The sequence below is a fragment of the Lepisma saccharinum genome, chromosome 2, assembly GCF_977018435.1.
Source record: "Lepisma saccharinum chromosome 2, izLepSacc3.1, whole genome shotgun sequence".
NCBI lineage: Eukaryota > Metazoa > Arthropoda > Insecta > Zygentoma > Lepismatidae > Lepisma > Lepisma saccharinum.
Window position 1 is genome coordinate 11570031 of NC_139230.1, and position 22812 is coordinate 11592842.

General features: G+C 34.9%; 1 protein-coding gene across 4 annotated transcripts in view; it reads right to left on the reverse strand.

The window, feature by feature from the left end:
- Window positions 1–222: 222 nt before the first annotated feature.
- Window positions 223–22812, reverse strand: part of PlexA (plexin A) — a 597216-nt gene continuing 574626 nt past the window's right edge. For 3 of the 4 annotated variants that reach the window (XM_083117039.1, XM_083117040.1, XM_083117037.1), the window contains 14 exons: window positions 22525–22773; window positions 21653–21829; window positions 18069–18318; window positions 16372–16636; window positions 15680–15817; window positions 13630–13843; window positions 12425–12608; window positions 10961–11064; window positions 10391–10579; window positions 9097–9201; window positions 7595–7764; window positions 6113–6255; window positions 4789–4934; window positions 223–2479 (listed from right to left, as the gene is read on the reverse strand). In XM_083117039.1, coding sequence (XP_082973165.1) covers window positions 2312–2479; window positions 4789–4934; window positions 6113–6255; window positions 7595–7764; window positions 9097–9201; window positions 10391–10579; window positions 10961–11064; window positions 12425–12608; window positions 13630–13843; window positions 15680–15817; window positions 16372–16636; window positions 18069–18318; window positions 21653–21829; window positions 22525–22773 — 2502 coding nt within the window. In that variant the 3' untranslated portion in view covers window positions 223–2311. The remainder of the gene's footprint in view (window positions 2480–4788; window positions 4935–6112; window positions 6256–7594; window positions 7765–9096; window positions 9202–10390; window positions 10580–10960; window positions 11065–12424; window positions 12609–13629; window positions 13844–15679; window positions 15818–16371; window positions 16637–18068; window positions 18319–21652; window positions 21830–22524; window positions 22774–22812) is intronic. The other variant, XM_083117041.1, reaches the window with a different exon arrangement.

Here is a 22812-nt window from a genome sequence, read left to right on the forward strand (position 1 = left end):
TCACAGGATAAACTCAACACAATGTATGAGACTATAAAACATGTTAATAACCAAACACTGATCAAAATTTCTTCAAAAGTAACCTTTTTTTCTTTTTTTTTTTCTGTTTGTTGATTAGGTGATAACTACTTCAGTTTTGGATAAGAATTCTTACATTCTATCATTACATTCAATGTTAAACTTTATGGATTGGGTAATAAGGAGTAAAATCAAATAAAGGAAACAGTTCCATGAAAAATGTTCTCCTTTATAGTGACAAAACAATGAGCATATCCATACAATAAAACGATAAAACAAAATTAATGTGATCATGTAGGGAGACCAACAATGTTCAATATTATTATTTTTTTATGAAAGCTGTAGACAGGGACATTCAATACACCCAACAACTAAGGTTGAAAAACAAATCGTCGACATACACAATACAATCTCAGTTTTTCAATGAAGCAGTTGAACAAAATGGCCTCCCTTGGCAAACATACCACACTTTTAATCCGTATAGATTCAAAAAGGATCCAGTCTTAAAAATTTATTCTTCACTGTGATCCGTGTCCAATTATGATCCAAGTTGATTGAAAAGGATGCGCAGTCTTTGAAATTTATTCCCTTATTATTCTCCCCCCATACTGTGATCCATTTGTAGTTCATATTGAAAAGGAACAACAGTCTTAGAAGTTCAATGAATATTCAGATTGGCATCACTACACAAACAATGAAAACTTTGCTACAGAATTTTCCTGAGTTTTAACACACGTTCATATTTCTCTTCAAATGAAGCAGAAATTAATATATTACACAAACTATATCTCTCACAGTCAATGGCATACAAGATGATGCTTGCATGATTTTTTATTAAGGGATCATACAGGTAAAGAATGCTTGGTCCTCTTAAAAACAGTTCTTGCACTCTAATCTGGCATCACAAGGTTCATATCATCACTCAACACTGACACACCAATCAGCCACAAAAACAGGCAGATAAAAAAATTACTTCATCCAATGTACCTACCAACGAAAAAGCTGGACATTTCACTCATTGATTCATGAGCATACCCTCCCCCCACATAAAAAACTGTTCTCACTTATACACAATTTTTTTTTTGTTAATTCCAAATACCGTGAAGGTAGTGTGCTGGATGAACGTGCATCTTGAAAAGAAAAAAAAATTAAGGGGGGGAAAAACAGCCTCACACTGACATCTACACAGACACATATTCTAGTCCGAGTTGTAGTCTGGACAGATCCAAGGAGCACCTGAATACAAGAATGACATTGGAACACTTTTAATAGTACAACAAAAGGTATCATACAGCATTACGGTATACTGTACACCTTGTCTCCAGTACTCCAGTGCTTAATAGTATGAGATTCATCCTCTCGTTTCATGATTTAAAAACTGTACAAATTTACATTACTTCCCACGATATTTGTCCAGTGGCCAGGAACCGTGCTCTGAGCAGGGAAACGTGGTGCAAGAAGAAACATGGAAGACGTTAAATTATCAATGCACTTTGAAAAGCAAATCAAAAATTCACTCCAGGAAACTAAACTTGTAAAAGTGTCGAAATTCCTGACAAAATTAATCATCAAAATTACTGTAAAGATACAGTTAAGAATTAGCATTATTTTTAGTATAATTTAATTCGAAGTTTAAGTTTTGATATGGAACATATCAGTCATGCAGCAGTTCTTCTGGAGCTTTTGTTTCAACCTAATGTTTCGCCGACCTGCTCGCAAAGACAGTTCAAAGGTTGCGTACGTATTCCGGACAAAAATTTGTTAACTTAACAATAACGTGGCTCTTCTAAGAAGATGGGAAATAAAATGAACTGACATCACACGCTGTAGTGTCAAAAACGGCTGAAAGAAATCAGCCAAGCATACAAAACACGAGAACATTTGTTCCACTGCACACTTTTTCCAATTCTACCAGAGGCACTTCAGGGATTGTTCAGTTTCACATTTCTTCTTTTCATGAATTTTGCAAACACTTGCATTGCTTGAGAGGTCTTCCTGTACAACACTGGTACTGACTGGTCATTGAGCAATAAACAAACGTCACATCACTCCATTCATAGTCAAACAACCACAGTGCAAGGCCCAGGATGTGCAAAAGATATACAAACGGACCTTCCTGGGACAGAGTCACTCGAACGTTCTCTTGGCTCCAAGACTGTGATTATTATGAAACCAACACACTCACTACACCATCACAATCCAACATTCAGTAGTGGAACCCCATTGCTTGTAAATTTTATTTCTTTTAAAAAAAAGCACATCTGCTGAGGAAAGAAAGGGGAAATCAAACCCATCACTCTGCTGCCATGATATTGTGAACCTGCTCCAGTTTGTAGGCTAGTCTTTGCTTTTGAGAAAATTCATCTTCTTCTAATGTTACAACTAACTGTTCATTGTACTTCACTGCATAACTATACAATTCATGGATAGCACTGTTTGTGTTGAATTCGTTGGCATGCACCTGGAAGATAAGAAAAAATGAGTAAATCATAAAATAGAAGAAATGACTTTTCTTATCTAACTTACAACAAACTAAAAATAAATCACCTTGACTCATCAGTAGGGGCCGGATTTTTATGCAAATGCATATTTTTTTATTGCACCCAAAAAGTATGCACACTTTGTTAAATGTTCAAATCAAGTCATTCCCTACCTTTTGGACATGTGTTTATGGTGCATATAAATGCATATTTTAGTTGTTTTATTAACGGGCATAATATTTTGGAAGATTTCCTTTTTTACTGCATATTTTCCTCATAAAATTATTTTATTTTACATTTTTCTAAATATTTGTGTGCAAATTTTAATCCTGGCGCCAATGCGACATTTTCCCATGGCTCAATGCTGTCATTTATTATGCTGAACATGTAGAAACAGTTAGGGATATTGTTAGTACTTTTGATCCCCATAGTGCAGCACCGATTCAGATTTCTCAAGAAGTATTAAAGCACGCAGACATAGAAGGTAATCTTGCCTTCATTTCAGCTCATTTCTCACATCTTCCATCGGGCATTACCTCTCTGGAAAAAAGCAGTTCTTCACTAAGTGATTTGCTGAACGTTTTCAAAACTACAATCTCTAAACTAAATTCGATTCCTGGAAAAGTTGGTGAAACAGTGAAGGAAAAAGTCCACAGCATACTTTCAAAAAACCCAGGGCATAAAGAAATTTGTGACTGAAGAAATTTTAGCTGGTAAACGCAGTGGACCCTTACTGACAAAGTCATTATCAGTGGAGCAAATTGCTGCCTTTCAATATGCACCGGTAAGTTCCTGTGAGGTTGAAAGATGTTTCTCCAGCTACAAGGACATCTTACGAGACAACAAAAGACTACTGATGCTGGAAAACCTAAAATATCTCCTAATTGTAAACTGCAACAGAAGAGAATCCGAAGCCTTGGAAAATTGAATGTGAGGTCCTCTTCCTAATAAGTAAAAGTTCCTCTGCTATATGTTTTGTAGCCCCCCCTTTTTTTTTGTCTTAGTCTTTTCATGAAAGTAATGTAATTTGAACGTTTCATTTGTTAGTTAAAAAGTTGTGTGGAATCAGTTTTTAGACCCTCAATGAAAATTTTGTGTGCATATTGTAATGAATAAGTTGCAAGTTTTTCTGCATAGGTGCATTCATATTTTGACATTTTTTAGTGCATAAAAATCCGATCCCTACTCATCAGTGAAAAAAAGTACTGGCTTCAAATCAGCAATATAGTAGGAAACACAATTAAGGTTGATTTCTTTCATCATCAATATAAAATTGGTCTACTCAAAATTTTAAACTTAATTCAAGAGTTATACGACCAAGGCAAGTTACTTTTTAAAAATGTGTATCTGTATTTTTGTAAAGGATTACACATCCGTGAACAACTATAACATTCATACAGGCTTTGTATATATTGAATCTTCCATTATTATCTACCCCTTCATATATTGACCAACATTAATGTTAATATGTACATACATACAGCTTATTGCAATCGTGTAAATTAGCATATTCGACAACTTTTTTTCTCTCAGGACAATAGATTTGTAAAGGCAACATGGGTGCTTACATAGTTATTAAATTTCGGGACTTGATCATGCAATTAATGGATATGATAGGTGCTACTTTGGGAATGCACACCTGCTTCTTCCATTAGGAGTTTAAGCTCAAAATATAAATCACTGACCTAGATACTACATCAGATCCTTTTATCTCTGTCTGCAATGTGAGGTTAAAACAAGGTAAATATTTTCTATAATCTACTCTGATGTCCCTAGGCATTTCTACCACTTCACATTGTAAACTGTCGCACAGTTTGAAATTGGGCATAATTTTTTTCTAGATAAGTATACAATTGTCTATAAATTAATATAGACAATTGTTGTACATGTGCACTTGACTTCAAAACACATGCGGTGAAAGTATTTGACTGACTGGAAAAATCGGATAACAATAATTTATTGACATATAGTACAGTCGTGGACAATTCTGGGTTATCTCCATACTTTCAGTGGGATAATTACAACCCAGAATTGTCCCAGACTGTACCATAACATGAAGAGGGCTTCCTGGCTATCTAGAGCAGCAACTTCTTCAATTTCGTATGAAAGTAATTTTCCAGCTGCCTTCAACAAAAATCTCATTACTATGATGAATTCAAACTTGTGACAATTTGCACCAAATGCAAGATATCCAACCTTAGGGTATAGTGTAAAATACAGCAAAAATACTAACAAAGATCATTTTTAATTATTGTTGATGCTACTACATGTAAAGAAAATTCATACATACCCTAGATTCCTCAGCCAGCATAGCATTCATATCCTGGTCTGAGATGGCAGGCATAATTTTAATGTCTGAATAATACCTTTCTACCCACTCCTTGTACACTGGAATGTCCTTGGCATACAGCAATTTTGAACTTGGAGAATCTTTGCCTGTAAAATAAATATTTAATCATGTTTTTTTTTTTTAAGATATTAAAATATCTCCTAAGGTTATTAGTATAGCTCAACCAAGATGAGCAAAAACCCTGACAAACTCCCAAATTAAAGTGGACAGTCATCGGTACTTCCCATTTGCTTGTGCACTTGGCACTAAGTAATGGTCACAGTAACATGCCGACTGCCATGGCAGAGTGGTTACCACAGCATGCCACGATCCCAGGGTTCAAATCCCAGCCTGGGCATGGGTGTTCTCTGTGAGTGTCCCTTCATCAATTTCATTATATCATCATTCATCCTCAGCATCACAATTAGTTGAAAGTTTTTACCAATGCTAAATAACAAAAAATCAAATCAAATGAAATTTTGGCAACACAAGGGCAGAAGTACATTGTAAACTCTCTCACCCTCCCTCTGCTTGCTTGTAGTTGAAATTTTGATGACAACACCAGAGTTTTTTCTTTACTTGGTGAAGCTGCATAATTTAATCCAGATGATCACATGGCATACATCATACATGGAGAGGAAAGAGCTTACAGGATCCGTATTGGAAAACCTGCTGGTAAGTGATCTCAAAATGAAGATGGAAAGATATTATTGGAATAGACCTGAAGGAAATTAGCAAGAATGGCAAGGACTGAATTCCTCTTGCCCAGAATGCAGATAGATGGAAGGCTTGTGTTACTGCAGCAATACATTTCTGTATTTAAGAATGCTAGTGTCTTTTTATGTTATACATTTAATCAAATCTGAAACACTAATAAACTTGCCATAGGCATTCACCTATCTGTACTATATTTTGAACTGATAGATAATTATATGAATAATACAACTGAATTTTAAAATTCAATAGTCATTAAGTTTAATGAAAAATTAGATTGTTATGACTTCAAAATATAATTAATACAGACCTTGTATAAATTGCAATGAACTGTAAACAACAAAGTTGCAAAAAAATGTTGTATTTGGGACCCGAATTTTAAGTTTTATATTTTGAAGATGAGATGTAGCAAGACAAATACAAATGCATTTTTTGTTTAAATTTCCCACATATTACATTTCCGGTGTGTGTCAAATCACAAGATATTCAATGGACTATTGGAAATCCAATCTATGGAGTGTACATGGGTACACAATTATAAAGAGGATGTGAAATAAATTTAAAAACTTACCCAACCTATGATCTGATGTTGAACATGAATCCATAAAAGTTTGTGCTACAACAGAAAGGCAGGAATCCACAATATTGGACTTATGGATATCAAATACAAAATTTGGATTCTTCAATAGGTTGACCCAAAATCGAAGTGGTAAGCTGAAAAACAAGATAATGTATTACGATAACATGCACAGAACAAAATTTGGACATTTTTCTTTCATTGTGTATTTTAAGGTATTAGCATTATTTTTGTTACTTGAGAGTTGAACTGGATTGTGCCTAGTGTAAAACTAGAGCATGGAACACACTGTATCTAACTAGTCTGAGTGACTTTAGCTGCTGAGGGTCACCTGGTAAAAAAAGCAGATATATTTTTTCCCAATGAGAATTTAAATATACTGGCACAGTGTAAGTTTGAAGTGCTATATGTAATTATGAACATATCTTTATCACTAGGATTAATGCATCATTTAGAAATTTCATATTTTTATTTGTTTGATTATGATGCCTCTTCACATGTACACATGCAAACATTTAAGTGCATCAAGAAAATGCAAAAGTTTATTCTAAAGCTGAGCCAATACTACTTTTAACCAATACACTTACCGATGCCGATTTCACAGATACTGATACACATGCTTCAAAATTGAAATTATTAAAAGTTCAAAATATTGATTAATATTAGTGGGTGCCATTTCAATGATAAGCATCTATTTTTTTAGAGTTTCATTTCAAAGTATTCTAGAATTCCATCAGAATATTGAAGTAACTGTTGTGATCACAAAATAGTTTCCTCACACAATATTGGTGCAAAATAAATGGAAATTTTGAGTTTTGCATAACTTCCAGGATAATTAGACACTGCAAAAGCATTGTGTGGCATTCTTTGTGGACCCTGCTAAAGACCAAAACACCGGAAGAGTATCGACTGGTATCTGTACATAAAATCCAACCAATTCTTTCCAATACTGATACATCGGCACTGGCTCTGGACTAGTTTATTCATGAGGCAGCCGTTGAACATGAAAACACAATAGAATATTTTCCAAGTGTAGCAAAGCCTCTATTTATTATAGTTATATTATATCTTAAATATCTGTATTAGGGATGAGCTGATATGAAATTTTGAATTCTACCAATCTGATGTAAAATTCCAAATGATCCTTGAAGAACCTGAATAGTTCATTGACCTCCTTAACATAGGATTGTTTCCAGGTGACTGCAGTGCAAAACAAGTTTCATACTTTTTACTTTTTTAAAAAAAGTAGACATGGAGATTATCCATAAAAATGGCAGAATTTTGCACTAAATTATAGGATATTTATAGATATATCAGATTGGTAAAATAATCTGTAATTTTACTGATAAACCGATACACGAATATCTGTCCCATCCCTAGTCTGCATGTTTCAGAATTATACATCATTTGTACAAAAACAATTAATAATGAACCAATGCAAAGAAATTCATAATGTAAACAAAGAGATAAATTTACCTATTGCTTTTCCATGTATGAACTACTTCAGGGTCTGTGATCCCATGCTGCAGGGCCTGGTCATCCAGGAAGTCAAACATGTACTTGATGGCCAATGGTAAGGCACTCCCACGGTGAGCAGTGCTGAAGATGGTCTCAAAGAGATCATCCACAAATTTTTGAAGTGTACCCTGAAGTATAAAGTTCATATTACCAGTTAATAAAATACAATAAAAATCACTTAATTTATTGAAAAAAACTATCTTTGGGTCAGAGAATTTCATAAGGTTATGTTCCCCATGCACAAAGGCACATTTAGGGGATGTTGGGGTAAAGCCTCACACATTCTCGATCTTGGCCATTTTGGTGGTGATGTGATCAACTAACTGCCTTTACCCCCCCCCCCCCCTACTGGGTTGCCCCCAGGTACCCATTTATTTGAGGCTGGGTGAACTCCCAGAGCTGCATTATGTGGGGACAAGGTCAGAAAAATCCCTACTTTAAATCACCCATCCCGGGAATCTAACTGTCTCACATGTGGCAGCCCTACCGACTAAACCACTGCAGCTCTTTACAGAATTTCAAGACTATACTCTGTCTCCTATCTCTGGAGCAAGGCCACACATAGCAGCAGAGAAGGGGGTGGGGGGGGGAGTGGGCAGAGCAAAGCAGTATGCTGCTATGAAGGCTGGTAACTTCAGTTGCTTCCCTCCCCCACCCAATCCCATTCCCTCTCATGTGTTCATTGGTGAAGCCATCTTGCATCACTACTTGCACAGACACTTGTTTTTCTTTGCTTCCTCCAGAGATATATACGAGAGAGTTTAAATGAAATGATGTTATCCATTGAAATGAACTTTCACAACTGTAAAACTGTAGAGAAACTGAAACAATGAAGAAATTACAATGGCAGCTCTCCTTGTTCAGAGTTCACACCTTATAGCTTGAGCAGAAGAAGCAAGAAATTTATATACAAGCAATAAAAATAATTATCTGATAACATTTTACATAATTGACTTGTATTGGTATAGCCATCTAATTGGCTGAGAATGTTGAGCTGCCAAAGGTTCTGTGTTCGAGCCCCAGCCCAAGCATGGATGTTGATTCGTGTGTTTTCCTTATCAATTTCATTTATCATCATTCATTCTCATCATTGAAATGAACCTATAGAGGCAAAAACACAATGAAAATAAGAAAAGGAGCAAATTGTATTGTTTCACATTCTTATAATTTCTACTTTTCTAGCGAGCCTCCCTGAAAGTGCAGTGGGAATGTCATCACCTTGTAATCAAAGGGTCCTGTGTTGGATACCCAGTGGAGGCACATAGTGGTCCAGATACCACTTTAAACTCTAGGCCCAGTACCGATTAGCCTATCTGTGCAAAAAGTGTAGTTTAAACATAAACTGAAACACTACTTTTCTAGCAATAATGAGAAGCGATGAACTGATAAAATTAACATAAAATGAATTCAGTAACATTCTTTACACAGGAGATTTTAGAAAATAAATAATTTAAGCTTACCTTGGTGGCCAACAACCTCGTTAGGTAGATTTCGGAAACCATTTTATTCCCTCTTTCCCCTTCTTTCTGTGCATCTGTATCATGATGTTTTACCAGGTGCCACACCTAGGAATAGAAGAACATTTGACTAAAGAGTGGTCTATCCTCCAATCCAATCAATAATGTAAACATAATGTGTACTTCATACTAATTAAACTTTTCTTAACACAGGCACAAAAGTTAAAAAATAAACATCTGAATGCATCACTAACAACTATCAGAGTATTGATAAACACACACTTCATTAACAGAATAACAATTATTTTTCTGAAGTGAGAAAATATTTTGCCTATTTGGAAAAAAAAGTACAAAATTACAGTCAAATAAAAAGTGCTATTACATCATAATTATGCAAACATGGAAAGAAAGACTAACTACATAATTTAAGGATGAAATAAGTTTTCTAACATGCTAACATTTTAAATAGTATGTATTTGTTGTACAACTGGACCCATATTCCTTGTTCTATGTTTACAAATACATTACAAAACTTTCATGGGTGATTTAATAGGTAAATTGTGAGTTTATCGTCCAGTATTCAATACAAACTTAGCACATACAAAATGAAATATTAGGTATTGAAATATAAAGAGTTATTTTTTTATGTTTTAACTGACAGACTGTTGGGACAATAAAAATGTCAAGCTTATATTTACAAGAAACTTAACTTTATGGAATTTTACATCATCACTTATACTAGTTTCAAAGATTGTCGTCTCATGGCCAGATGGCCAATCAAATTAATGTTGCCTTGAGCTACTATTTGGTAGGTCTCTTAGCTCATCAAATCTTAACAGTAATAGTTAGATGTATCAATAGTTGACATGGATGGACAGACGATTGACACATAACGTTCCTTTCTTTTCCCCATCCCTAAGTTGTTTTTTATAATTTTATTGGCATACAAGTGGTGGTCAATGTCAAGATTTGGTTGTGTGCGAGTTTGAGAATGATTCCAGCATATTGAGAGATCATTGTTATGACATCTTGATATATTGACTGAGCTGTCTGCTGCCTATGGTGAAGGGGTAAAATCAGCATGATGTGATGTTGCGAATCATTCACAAGCCACTGAAAATATTTCCACAGACAAATCAGTAATCAGATACTTAGCCAATCCCCGAGATAAGTAATTATGTATTACTTTTCAAACCTAAAAATATTAACACAAAAGTTCACTATATTTGATAAATTTGTACCCTTTTTAATTTATATGTATTAAAAATTTCATGTCAAGAAGCATTAATTAACTCACCTTAAGCCCTCCCTCATGGTCGTGATTGAGAGGTGATGTTGCTCTGCTGAGGGGCGGACTGGCTGAACTGAATTTGGACAAGTTCAAAGTCTCGTACTTGTGAGACTTTTCTGTTTTCTCAGATAATATTGATAAATTATAAATGGACGACTGTTTTGGGACTAGAGTTAACGAGGCTCCATCTTGCACCTAGAAAGAGTATTATGAACGTTCAATCCACAGAAATAATAACTCGCAAAATTACAAAGAAAACATTGTCATGAAATGAAGCAACTACCAGCACTTAAAATTATTTATACAGACATGAGGTAATTTATGAAAGAAAATATCATATAATCAGACAGTTTTGACATGCATTTACGTAATCAACTTTTGTCTGCATTGTTATAAATTAATGCCTAGAAGCATTAAATTAAATAGCCACAATATTTTTAAATAATAATGACAATTGCTATTATAATGTAATAATTATGATGAAAGCTTGCAACAGTCATTGAAGTTGAAATTATGAACTAATGTTGTCACAAATAAATGAACGTTAGGAAAAATAAATCTGTAAACAAAACATACCCTGTAATGATTCAATGTATTCCTCTTCTTCCATTCTCCATCTACTTTAGTTGTTGAATCTTCATCATATAGGATTAATCTTCCTGAAGCACCTGTTCTCCATTCTGGAAAGGAATATAAGTTTTGTTATATCCTGTAAATCTATCTCTCACAATAATTAATTGAATAGTGGAAGCTTGCATATGTTAGGTACATATTACAATAATGATGATAATAATTTTCAGCAAAAGAGAAACTAAGTACTGTGCACTTAATAGACAAAATACATGTTAGTGAAGTTTGTCGGCTTATTAAAACATTTTATGCTCATGATCAATTTCATATGAGAAGTTACAATGCACTTTAGCCTGCGATCACACACACACACTAAATCTTTCACATCTATGCACGTGCATTACTTCAGTGGTTGAGAACCCCATCTTGCCACAGCCAGTACCAGGTTTGATTTCCTGGCATGGGTAGGAGTATCCATCCATCAATTTCATCCAATCAACATTCATCTTCATACTCACAATTAGCTTAGAGAGGCAGGAAAGCAATGTAGAATAAGAAAAATTCAAATAAAATTTTTTGTGCATGGTAAGTAAATTCCTAATCACAACAAGATCTGAAACTACCATGATGACATCACAACTCACCTTGTATACCTCTTGCATATTGTACTGTGCTGTATTTTTCGATGTTTAACATTTTTGTAACTTTTTGTTAATCATTATAATGTTACATCCCTTCTTTGGTTTACCCTGACTCAATATTATCTGCATCAATCAGTGAAACTCTGATGGCAAGATTAATATTCTTTTACGCAGACAAATATTAATAAACAGAACTATTCACTTCTAACCTTGGAATTCTTCAATATACACTGTAGCTACAGCCTATAAAAAACATTATTATATATTCCAATCAGTACACTAATACACAAAACACTATGATATTGCATCTACCAGCATAGACATCTGGAAGAGGGTGGGGGGGGGGGTAATGTCAATGAAAATGAATGTCAACCTAAAATTATGTATTTCAAAAGATATAATTTCTTTCAGTCACAACAATGTATGTTAATTATTAGAAGGGCATTGCAGGGGTAACATTATTATGGAGGAAAATATGCCTCTTGTTTGTTCCTCCTGGAAAAGAATCCTATGGATTAATATGACCTCTTTAAGAAATTCAAATGTCTCACAATTTTATCCATTTCTACCTGCCTACTTTTAAAATGATGACACATCAACACTTTCCCATGCCTTACTGTTTTCCTCTTTTGAGATGAAATCATTAGTTGGATGGTCAAATCTTACATGTGGACACATAAGAAATGGAACAACATTAATTTTGAAAATACAGAGGTGTCTTCTCATTAAAAACTTTTATGAATCTTCACATAAATCTTAAATTCTAAAACACAATTATCCTGCATGCCCTTCAATTCATACATAAGTAAATAAATCAAAAGCTACATACCAAGGTCAAGATCATCCTTCCTAGGCCTCTGGCTGTATGGTGTTGATCGATATATTGTATCCAGTGCCTTATCTTTTACCTGCGAGATCGTGTCGCAATCTAGAACTTTCACAGGAACGTTTTCAGTGTTGGGATCCAATCCACTGCCATACATTGTCTGTTGAGATATTGAAATGAAAACAGTCTGCAAAAAAATAGTAAGAAAACAAAGTACTTAACAAACTGATGAAGGGGTACTGCTTTGGATCACCAGACTGTGTCAATTTAATATTCTGAATGCAAACAAAATGTATTACATTGAAATAACCAGCATTGTTATATCTGGTGTGAAATGGTCTCTGGACACAAATCTTGCACAATTTTTATTGATTTTTTAGTGTAATAAAACTGAAGCAGAGAGATGCAGAATGCAGAAAAACAATCTTTGATATCAGAATATGAAATGTAATGATAAATAAAGACAAATAGTGAAATTCAGATATGGATAGCAGGTGATAAAACAAGTAAAATCAAACTGTAATATGTAGGCAGTAATAAACAACATTTATTTTTAAATTAGCTGATGAAGAATATCATTTTAAGCAACTAAAACAAACAATAACAAGTAAGTCTTTAAGCTTTCCTGGCCACGAATGATGAAAAGATTCTCTCTCCTAGCTCTCGAAAGCTTGGAATCTTTTCCACAACTCACCTGGTCGATAGCCCGAGAGAATCTTTTCATCAAACAATAAGAAGTGCACTTCTACCCTGAAGACGAGAGTGATGTTAGCTCTTGAAAGCTTGCAATCTTTTCTGCAACTCACCTGGTCGATAGCCCGAGAGAATCTTTTCATCAAACAATAAGAAGTGCACTTCTACCCTGAAGACGAGAGTGATGTTAGCTCTCGAAAGCTTGGAATCTTTTCTGCAACTCACCTGGTTGATAGCCTGAGAGAATCTTTTCATCAATCGTCACCAGGAAAGCTTCGAAACTTACAATAAGAAGTTCAGTACATTGAAAAATCACCCATGTCTAGAAATTATGTACAATGTTTGAAAATTAATATTCCATAAAATTTAATGAATATTACTTTAGATGATAAATGACTAGGCTTTATATTAGAATTACAGATCTTAATTTTGTGTGCACCTTCATGTGGCTTGTTAATAAATATAACACTAATACTAATGTTGCATTCTTCATACATGTATTCTAACGAACTTACCATTGGCTTGAAATCTATTGACTGACGAATGAGCTTTTCTTCACTAAGTGAATACCTTGCCTCACTTGTGATAGAATCTACAGGTCCCTTGTCCACTTGTTGCTTAATGGCACGGAACAACATGTACAATGGTTCGCCTGCACATTCTCGGAGGAATTTGTACAGAAGGAATGTAAACCAAGCTGAGAGCATCTTTTCAGCTACACTTTCCGTTCTGTGGAGAAATGTGTTGGAATCAGAAACTGAAGCACATAAAGAAATATATTCCACCCTTTAAAACAGCATTGCATTTACATGAGAATGCTATTAATAAATATATAAGAATATTGTTATAGTTCTACAAATTGAGTATCTGTGAATGACAGCAAATAAAAAAAAAACAGCATTTCAGTATTCATGTTATGAAAAAACAAAAAAAAAGTAATACTTTTAATTAGGGATGGGACCGATTAATCGGTACTCTATTGGTATCGGCCGATATAGGCATATCGGTGTATCGGTTTATCAGTAAAATTACCGATTATTTTACCGATCCGATATATCGATTATTTTCTGATAATTTAGTGCAAAATTCTGCCACTTTGTTGTAATTTTTATGGATAATATACATGCCCTACTTTCTAAAAAAGTAAATGTCTAAATATGCAATTTCTCTTGCACTGCAGTCACCTTGAAACACACATTTATTAAAGAGGTCAGTGAACCTTTCAGGTTCTTCAAGGACTATTTCTAATTTTATATCGGATCGGTAGAATATCGGTTATCGGTAGCGGTAAATTTTATATCTGTACTTTATCGGTATCGGCCAAATTTTCATATCGGCCCATCCCTACTTTTAATACACACTGATTGAGCAACATTCAAAATCTCAAAAATGACTATAAAAAGGTTTAAGTTTAAAAACTAGCAAATAATTCCCTTGTTTCTGGAAGCTTTATGCCCAGATAGCTTGACTGGGACTGGACCCACAGTTTAAAGTATAATCTGTGATTGGCAACTGGTGAAGGCCAGTAAGCAGCAGAGCAGGAGTGGGAGGAGTTTCTCACAAATACGATGACAAGAGTGTTCCCACTGATGAATACTTTTTAATATTTTATACATCTCTCTTTCATATTTCATCTGCACTGATTCTTATCTTCAAATGCTCTATCACTTTATGCTCCCTGTTTAGTACATATTGTAAGGTGCAAGTTTTCGCATGTTCATAACTTTTCTGCAAACTTTGTTTTGGGACAAGTTCACAACAGGATGCACTGCACTGCATATCTTCATCAGTCATCACTGTCCATGTGCCCACTCTACCCTTCAACATCAGGAAAACTGTGGTTACTGCATTGGTTACTTGGAACCGATTGTGGGAGCAACCCTACATGGGAGGACACCACATGCAAACGACGCTGATGACTCCATAATGAGAACACCAGATACGATCAAACTTCAGTCCACATATCCATGACCTTCTAAACTTCCTGAGAATGACACAAGGCAACATAAATAACCTTGCCTGTGGTTGCTACGGCCACACCTGAAGTATATAAACCCTAGTTGCAGGACTACAGCTGTGGAAGTCGACCGGCAGATCTGAAGTGTGGCCTGAGGCACTGTCCAATCTCAGACCCAGGATAGCTATTCACCCAGCCAAGTCCAGGCTGTCTTCAGGCACTTTGAATATGGGCACGGATCATCTTAAACAACAGCGTAATCCTGTACCTTCTTTCGAAGCAGCTCCCTTACCCCTAACTCTCTTAGGCAGAGTTCTTCATATATCAACAGCAACTACTCTTTTATAATAAACCTTGTTATCGTTATCTATGTGCTTAATTGTGTGTAGACCCTACAGGTCTTCCCACCTAGTATTAAGGCTCTACCTAAATAAAGTGTATTCTCTTACAGCTCTAACTCCAGCCATCTGAGTTACATTCTCTAGCGGTAAATATGGGGACACGAACACCGTACCATTACAATATAGAACCTTGCTAATGCATCTATTGTTTCACACAAATCATGCCACAAAGATGGCTAGCCACAAGATGTGCATTCCACTGCTTACCTTCTGAGCAATAGTTTAGGATGATTCTTTCCTTCCATGCATTTCTCAATAAGCTCTGCCAGCAGAGTTTTCAAAATATCCGTACAGTACTCCATTTTGCTTTGGAGTGTGACCATAATTAATGATGCAACATTTACCCTGGAAACAAAATATACAATTTTATTAAAACATTATAAATTGGTAGCTCCATTAAATTAAATTAATATTAGCCATTTATATCAAAAAAATATCAACAAGTTTGTGCAATTACAAATTACATCTAAACTTCAAAGTCATTATTTATCCAGCCCGACCCTGTGGCCGAGTGGTTAGCACATCGCGCTGCGATGCCAAGGGTCCCGGGTTCGAATCCTGGTCGGGCTTGGTTGTTTGTGAATGTCCATTCATCAATTTCATCATTTCATCACTCATCCCCATCTTCGCAAATTAGCCAAGAGGCACAAAACGCGAAGTAAAATAAACTAAATCAATCAATCAATCATTATTTATCCTTTCAGTATTAGCTACTGACTGAACTTGTAATACTTTTTTCTAAAACAAAGGAAATTTCTTTTATCAAAATGTAATCTGCAATTCTCCTGCTTTGTTAATGAGAATATTTATGATCCTGAATGCATTTAACTCCCACGTGAAAATTAAGAATTCCTCTATTGTATTACATACATAAAAAATATATGCACAATGCCACTAACCTGTCTTTCATTGAAAAGTAACGATTACTTTCAAGAGTGCGTATAAAGAGCAGTAGGAAAGTTTTGTTCATAATAAGTTGTCCAAAAAGACGTAGGGCCTTTTCTTTGCGCGAGAGTTCTGGTCTATCACCCTGAAGAACAGCATGATCATCCATGTTTGGAAACAATATTTTCATTGCATATGTCCTGTAATCCAGGAAAGGTCCATTATCTGCTGTCAAATCTCCAGTGAGATCTGTCATTTCAGTCTGAAGCTCAGCAAATGCTAAAAATGAGAGAAAGGAATTTAATTTTAATAAATTTCTGGTATATATTATAATGGAAACATGATGAAATATATGTGTTTATAAATAAACAACACATTGTGTATCTTAAAGTAACTGCAACAACACTTTTAATTCCAGATGAGGAACCCATCAAGGAAGACATAGAAAGCCATTTGTCTCTATCATAGTTATTCTTCATAAGGGGTAATGGTGAGCACGGTGTTCTGCATTACCTCAAAATTCAGGGCAATGCTGAACATTACAGATGTGTTCTTTTCATAGTTTTTTGTGTACAGCAAATAGTTTGGGAGCATTGGGAGCACTGTTTAATTTGGAAGAGAAGGTATATTTTCTTTAGAATCCGTGAAGTTCAAAAAATGTTTCCAAATAAATTAGTAATTCAACCTCAAAGCTTAAGTGTCCAGCACTACCCCCGTCTCCCCTAACTATTAGTCTATGATCAACAATGCATTTCTATACTTTTCCAGAGTTTGGGGGATGAAAATTGCCAACTGACATTTGGCAGACTAGAATTATGCAAAATTTTGCCATTTTTCAGTGATGCAATGGTAGGGACATAAAGCTCAGTGTGTTATTTGAAGATGTTTAATTTAACTTTATAGTTCTAATAGGTCTTAGTACTTCATTTGTAAAACCAACTCCCATGAGGATTAAACCCTACAACATATAATTATTGGTTAAAGAGTAGTTAGTCCGCTACGAGACTGGCCAATACTGAAACACAGTTATGATAGACATTATTTTCTATGAGAGAGAAACTTTTCCCGCTATAATTGCAGACTTTGAGTTGTGAGGGGATACATTTGAAAGCCAAATACATATCAGATACACTGGGCATTGGGTTTTGTTACTCATACCATGCGTTTGCCAATATTAGAAGAGGAACTTCAGCAATATGAAAACATTTGTTGGCTGTGTTTGGTTCCAATTTTCATCAAGGATCTCCATTAATCCTTTGCTTTCAAATATAGAAGTTCACATGATAAAAATGGTGAACTATCCTTTGGAAACTTCTCAATATTTTGTGTGCCAGCCAGAGAGCACAAAATAGTATTAAAGTGACTGACCCAGCATTTTGACTAGAACAGGAAAAGCCATACCTCAAGCAACGTAATTAAAGTGTTCTTTCAAAATAAGGGTATAAACTTTCAACATGAACATGTTACAAACTGAATCAACATTCATTTAGAAACAATGAACCTCAGCAATACACCAAGTTCCAATACAAACATGGATTATGACTTGCATAATCATATCACAATATGTATGCAATAAATAAATGTTAAAATTAAGCTGCTTAAATCTACGTAGTAATTAATTTAATATTAAAAACTTATTATAGGAACAGATGAAGTTTATTTTGTACTTTAGAATGTATCTAAATGGAAGTACATAAATATTGCTACTCACCTTCTTTACATTCTGCAGCCACTCGTAATTCCAATATATCCATTTGCTCTTGCATGTTCTTCAAAACTCTATTGCTTTCAGTAGATTTTCTCCTGTATGCTATTAAAAATACTATAAAAATTATCACAAGGATAACAATACCCGCAATGACACCAATGAGTGCTGGTTTCGAAAGGGGTCCATTGATGCCAGTTGGTGATGCATAACTTAATTTTCCTATCACATATCTCAAGTTCCCACCAACTATCACCTGTAAGAACAAAATTACATATTTATGACACTTTGTATGCTGACTATTACAAACAGTTACTATTATATATTATGAAATAGTTAATATCTTCCCCATCCATCGTTATTTGCTCACAGTTACAATGGGAGAAGTGACACTATGTTAAAGAACAAATCAAAATAGAAAACAATGATAAAACTAACTGTCTACATCATTAGGCTTTGAAGATCTCAAAAAAGCATTTAAAAAAATGAATGCTTTTAGCACACTTATGTTCCCTATATACAGTTCATCCATTTACATGTGAAAGTAACAATAGTGTACTTCTGCAAATGTCAGGGCCTAACAAACACACATTTCCTTAAAATAATTAAATATATCCAAAAATATTACAATTGCAATCAACCAATGTAAATGGCAGGGAAGAATGCTTGTTCCTTCCATCAAGATATTGTAGGCATGATATACAGTGGAACATCAATTTTTATGTTACCAGATTTTACATATTCCTGCATTTGATAATTTTTTATCCTGATCAATTGATCACCTGAAAAATGTAAAATTGAAGTTTCACTGTATTTACACAAAATGCCCACAGTAGCATTTCAAATTGCCTTCTGGTCTATTGGACCCATATTGATTTATACAGAACACACTGTTCAACTTGTACATTTGCAGAAATTTGATTCTTTTTTACTCATTATTTTTCAACATGTCTTCCAACTTAGAATGGAAATATGACAGAATTTTACTACATATCCTCTGCACTAACAAACTACTCCATGCTCCTCTAATCTTAAAATGTGTTAGAATAAGTATAGTTAAAAGCACTAGACAGTGGATAATGTGAAACCATTGTCACTAACACTCAGAGAATTATTGAGTTGATCTTGAAGTAGAGAAATGCTCTGCGATTCTGACAGGGAATGTGGTTAGTTCTGTTTTTAATTGATCATACCATCAGCTTATAAAAGAATGAAATATTTTAAGAGAGAGGCAGTGACGAGCGGTGATGTCGACACTTGGGGTAGCAATCAGTGGCGTGCCCAAGGGAGGTTGGTGTGGGTCATAATCCCCCTCCCCCCTTTAGGGCCCGGTATTCCTAAAAATAGAACGTCAAAGAAAGGAAAGGATTGCAAAATGACGAAGGATGACTGAAAAGAAGCACACGTTAATCCCACCTACTTTCGAAAATCCAAAACATGTTGATTTGACTATTAAGCCAGAGATCCCGGGTTCGAACCCTGACCTGGGTGTTATTTGTGTTTTTCCCTTCATCAATTTTATCGTATCATCTTGACAATTAGCCAAAAGTGTAGGAAAAGCGAAGTAAAACAAACCAAATCAAACAATCAATCAATCATTTGATTTGATTTATGCTACTTAGCATCGCTGACACATTTGGTTAATCGCGAAGATGATACAATACAATTAATGAAGAGACAAAACACAAATAACACCCATGCCGAGGTTGGGGATCGAACCCGGAACTCCTGGTGTCATTGCGTGCAGTGATAACCACTCCCCCAGGGTTGGTTGATTTGGTGTTTAAGTCCACTTTATGTACATAAAAGCTAATCGGGACTGGACCTATAGTTTAAAGTGGGATCCGAACCACTATGTGCCTCCACCGGGTACCGATCCGGGGCCATTTGCACTCCTCCATGGAGGTCAGCCGACTACAACGATGAGTGGAAAGCTCTAACTATTCAAATACATGGATATTGGTGGAGCAAACTGCGTATTTACTCAGTGGTACGTAAATTTCAATTGGATTTTTGAAACACCATATTTGTACATGATTAACATTTTTCCAAAAAATGTGCATTGCTTCATTTCCCTACCGGGCTCGAGCCCTGGCTATGCACGAGTGTTCCTTTGTAAACACTCTTCATCAGTTTAATTTCATCAATGTTCATCGTCATGGCAGAATTTAGGTAAAGTGATGGAAAAGCAATGCTAAAGAAAGGGGGGAAAATACAAATAATTTTCTCCCAGTGCATTTGCAGGGCACTGTGAAATCAGGAGTCCAGAGTTATGTTTACGATTGTCCCTCGTGACTTCCGTAAGCTCATTAGCAACTTAACACGATTAAATCTATACAGCTAGAAAAAGCAATGGGAGGTGGCAAAAATTCAATATATTAGAAGAGATGAACAGGTAACAAAACACACTTTTTTCTACTTTCTTCAATGATATTCATTTGGCTTTCTGAGTTCTGGGATACATTTTTCATTCCAAATTATTTCATTATTCACTGTAGAGTACATCTCATAAGAACAAGAATGTGTGCTCGTCACGGGTTCCAATCCCGGCCTGAATTGTTCTTTGTGAGGTCCCTTCATGAAGTCCATTATATCATCACTCATCCTCATTTTCGCAATAACCAAATGTGGCAGAAAGGTGAAGTAAAATAAACCAACCCACAACAATTAGAACGTGCATTTTCTTGCCCAAATTAATACATCCATATTTATGACTGTTTAGCTTCCCATTTTTTTATTGGATGCCAAATTATTAGTATATTTATATAAAACACTAGTAAAACAAGAACGAGAGAGAGCATGAGCAAATATTTGTTATTTAATCATTATATATTCCATAATTTTTGTAATTTTGTTATAATTTATTTGGAATTTTATTAAAAATTTAGTTTAGTTTTACTTGTTTACCTAATTATATGTTTTAATTAATTTTATTTGGAAAAAAAGAGGAAAGAAAACATAACATTTTTGTCTGCACATAATACAAGTATGTTCCCATTCATATACAAATAAAACTACATCCCATATTATACATACATATTGTACAACATTTAAAAGGTTGTGTAAATACAGAGAACATAAGTACTGCAGAAAATTTTCCCCTGAGTTCCTTAGAGGATTTACAAAGGAATCGAAGGGAAACCAATCCCCTATCTGTCCTATAGGAGATAGACTGGAGGACCTGAAACCACGGGCTTTCAATCATTGGAGCAGGGGGCGAGGGGGCAAGGAAGGTACAGGCAGAAATCTTTCCTTTCCCTTTGGGTGGTTGTCTATACCTGAAACTGGTAAGGAGGAGAAAGAGCCAGCTATGGCATCCAGCCTTGCCAGCTGATCACATCAAGGGACGAGAAGCATGTGGAAAGAAGTGTTGCATATGAACTGAAGCTTCAAGACAATAAATATTGTGATTTGAAAATAATTAGAGACGTGAGATTGATTGATCTATCCTCAGTGCACGACACTGTAGAGAGGTTTTTCACAAATTACATGATGTTTGCCACCAGTTATCTGTAAATTATCATCTTTCTGTAGAAATGAATTAAACTTTACTTTGAAGCCATGATATGCTATGACATGCCAGTACTTACAACTACTTCTGGCAGTTCCTGGTTGCTTGAACGTCCATCTATGTTCATTGCTGGAGGCTGTGCACTTGGAGGTCTGCAGGTTAACTGCAGACGTGAAAGAGATGTAACATTGCAATGGCTATTTCCAATTTGAACCTCGACATCTAATTCCTGGCAAGCTCTATCCAAATGTTGACCCTGAAATTGAAATAATGTTAGATACTTTAAAAATGCATACTTTGCATGTCAGAATCTAAACTTTCCCAATACATATATAGTTGAAGATAATATTAAATTAATAACATAAATGAATTACAAACCTACATCTACTTTAATCCACACAGTGAATTAAAATGGAATAGAATCTTTATAGAGTGCCCATTACATTTTTTTAAAAATTTACCATAATTCTTCAAATTCAAGATACTATCAAATGTAAATTGCTTCAGCTTTTGAGAAGAAAAAAAAAAACTTCAATTTAAGGTGCATAGATGTACATACTGGTAATACCAGTAATTTATTCTAACAATACCATATAGTATTACAGTTATATTGTTGTAACATTATTGTTATATTTACCATTAACAATGAGTAATAAGTAAATATAGTTAAAGGTGATGTTTATCAATACCAGTATTTCAGTAAAACACCAAGGAAAAAATCTTGATTATTGAAATTGGCAAATACATAATTTGAAAGTACATCAAAACTTAATTGAGGTAAAACATTTGGTAAATACACTGTGAAATGTGCTACAGTCAAATTTAATTTAGTACAGCCACATTATTCTTCTGAAAATATATTTCAAGTCAACTACATCAGCAAACTGTGATTGGGAGTTATGTGAACAGAGACAAGGTACAATGATGACACAAAAATCAACTAATGCTTACATTGATTGTAAGATAATCGCTCTTGTAATATTTCACTCCTCCTTCCTCTTCAAACTTTGTATACACTGGATTAGGGTACAAAAGGAAATGAGATTGTAATCTTGAGGACAGATTTTGAACACTTGTAACGTTATCCATGACAAATCCAAATTCCAATTTTTCAGGTGATTCTGCGTCAATGGAATCTCCACCCACATCAATCATTGGTGATTTGCAAGCCATGTTCGAGTTGCTGTGCACAACACATTGCTACAAAATAAATGAATATATAAATGACCATACTACTAT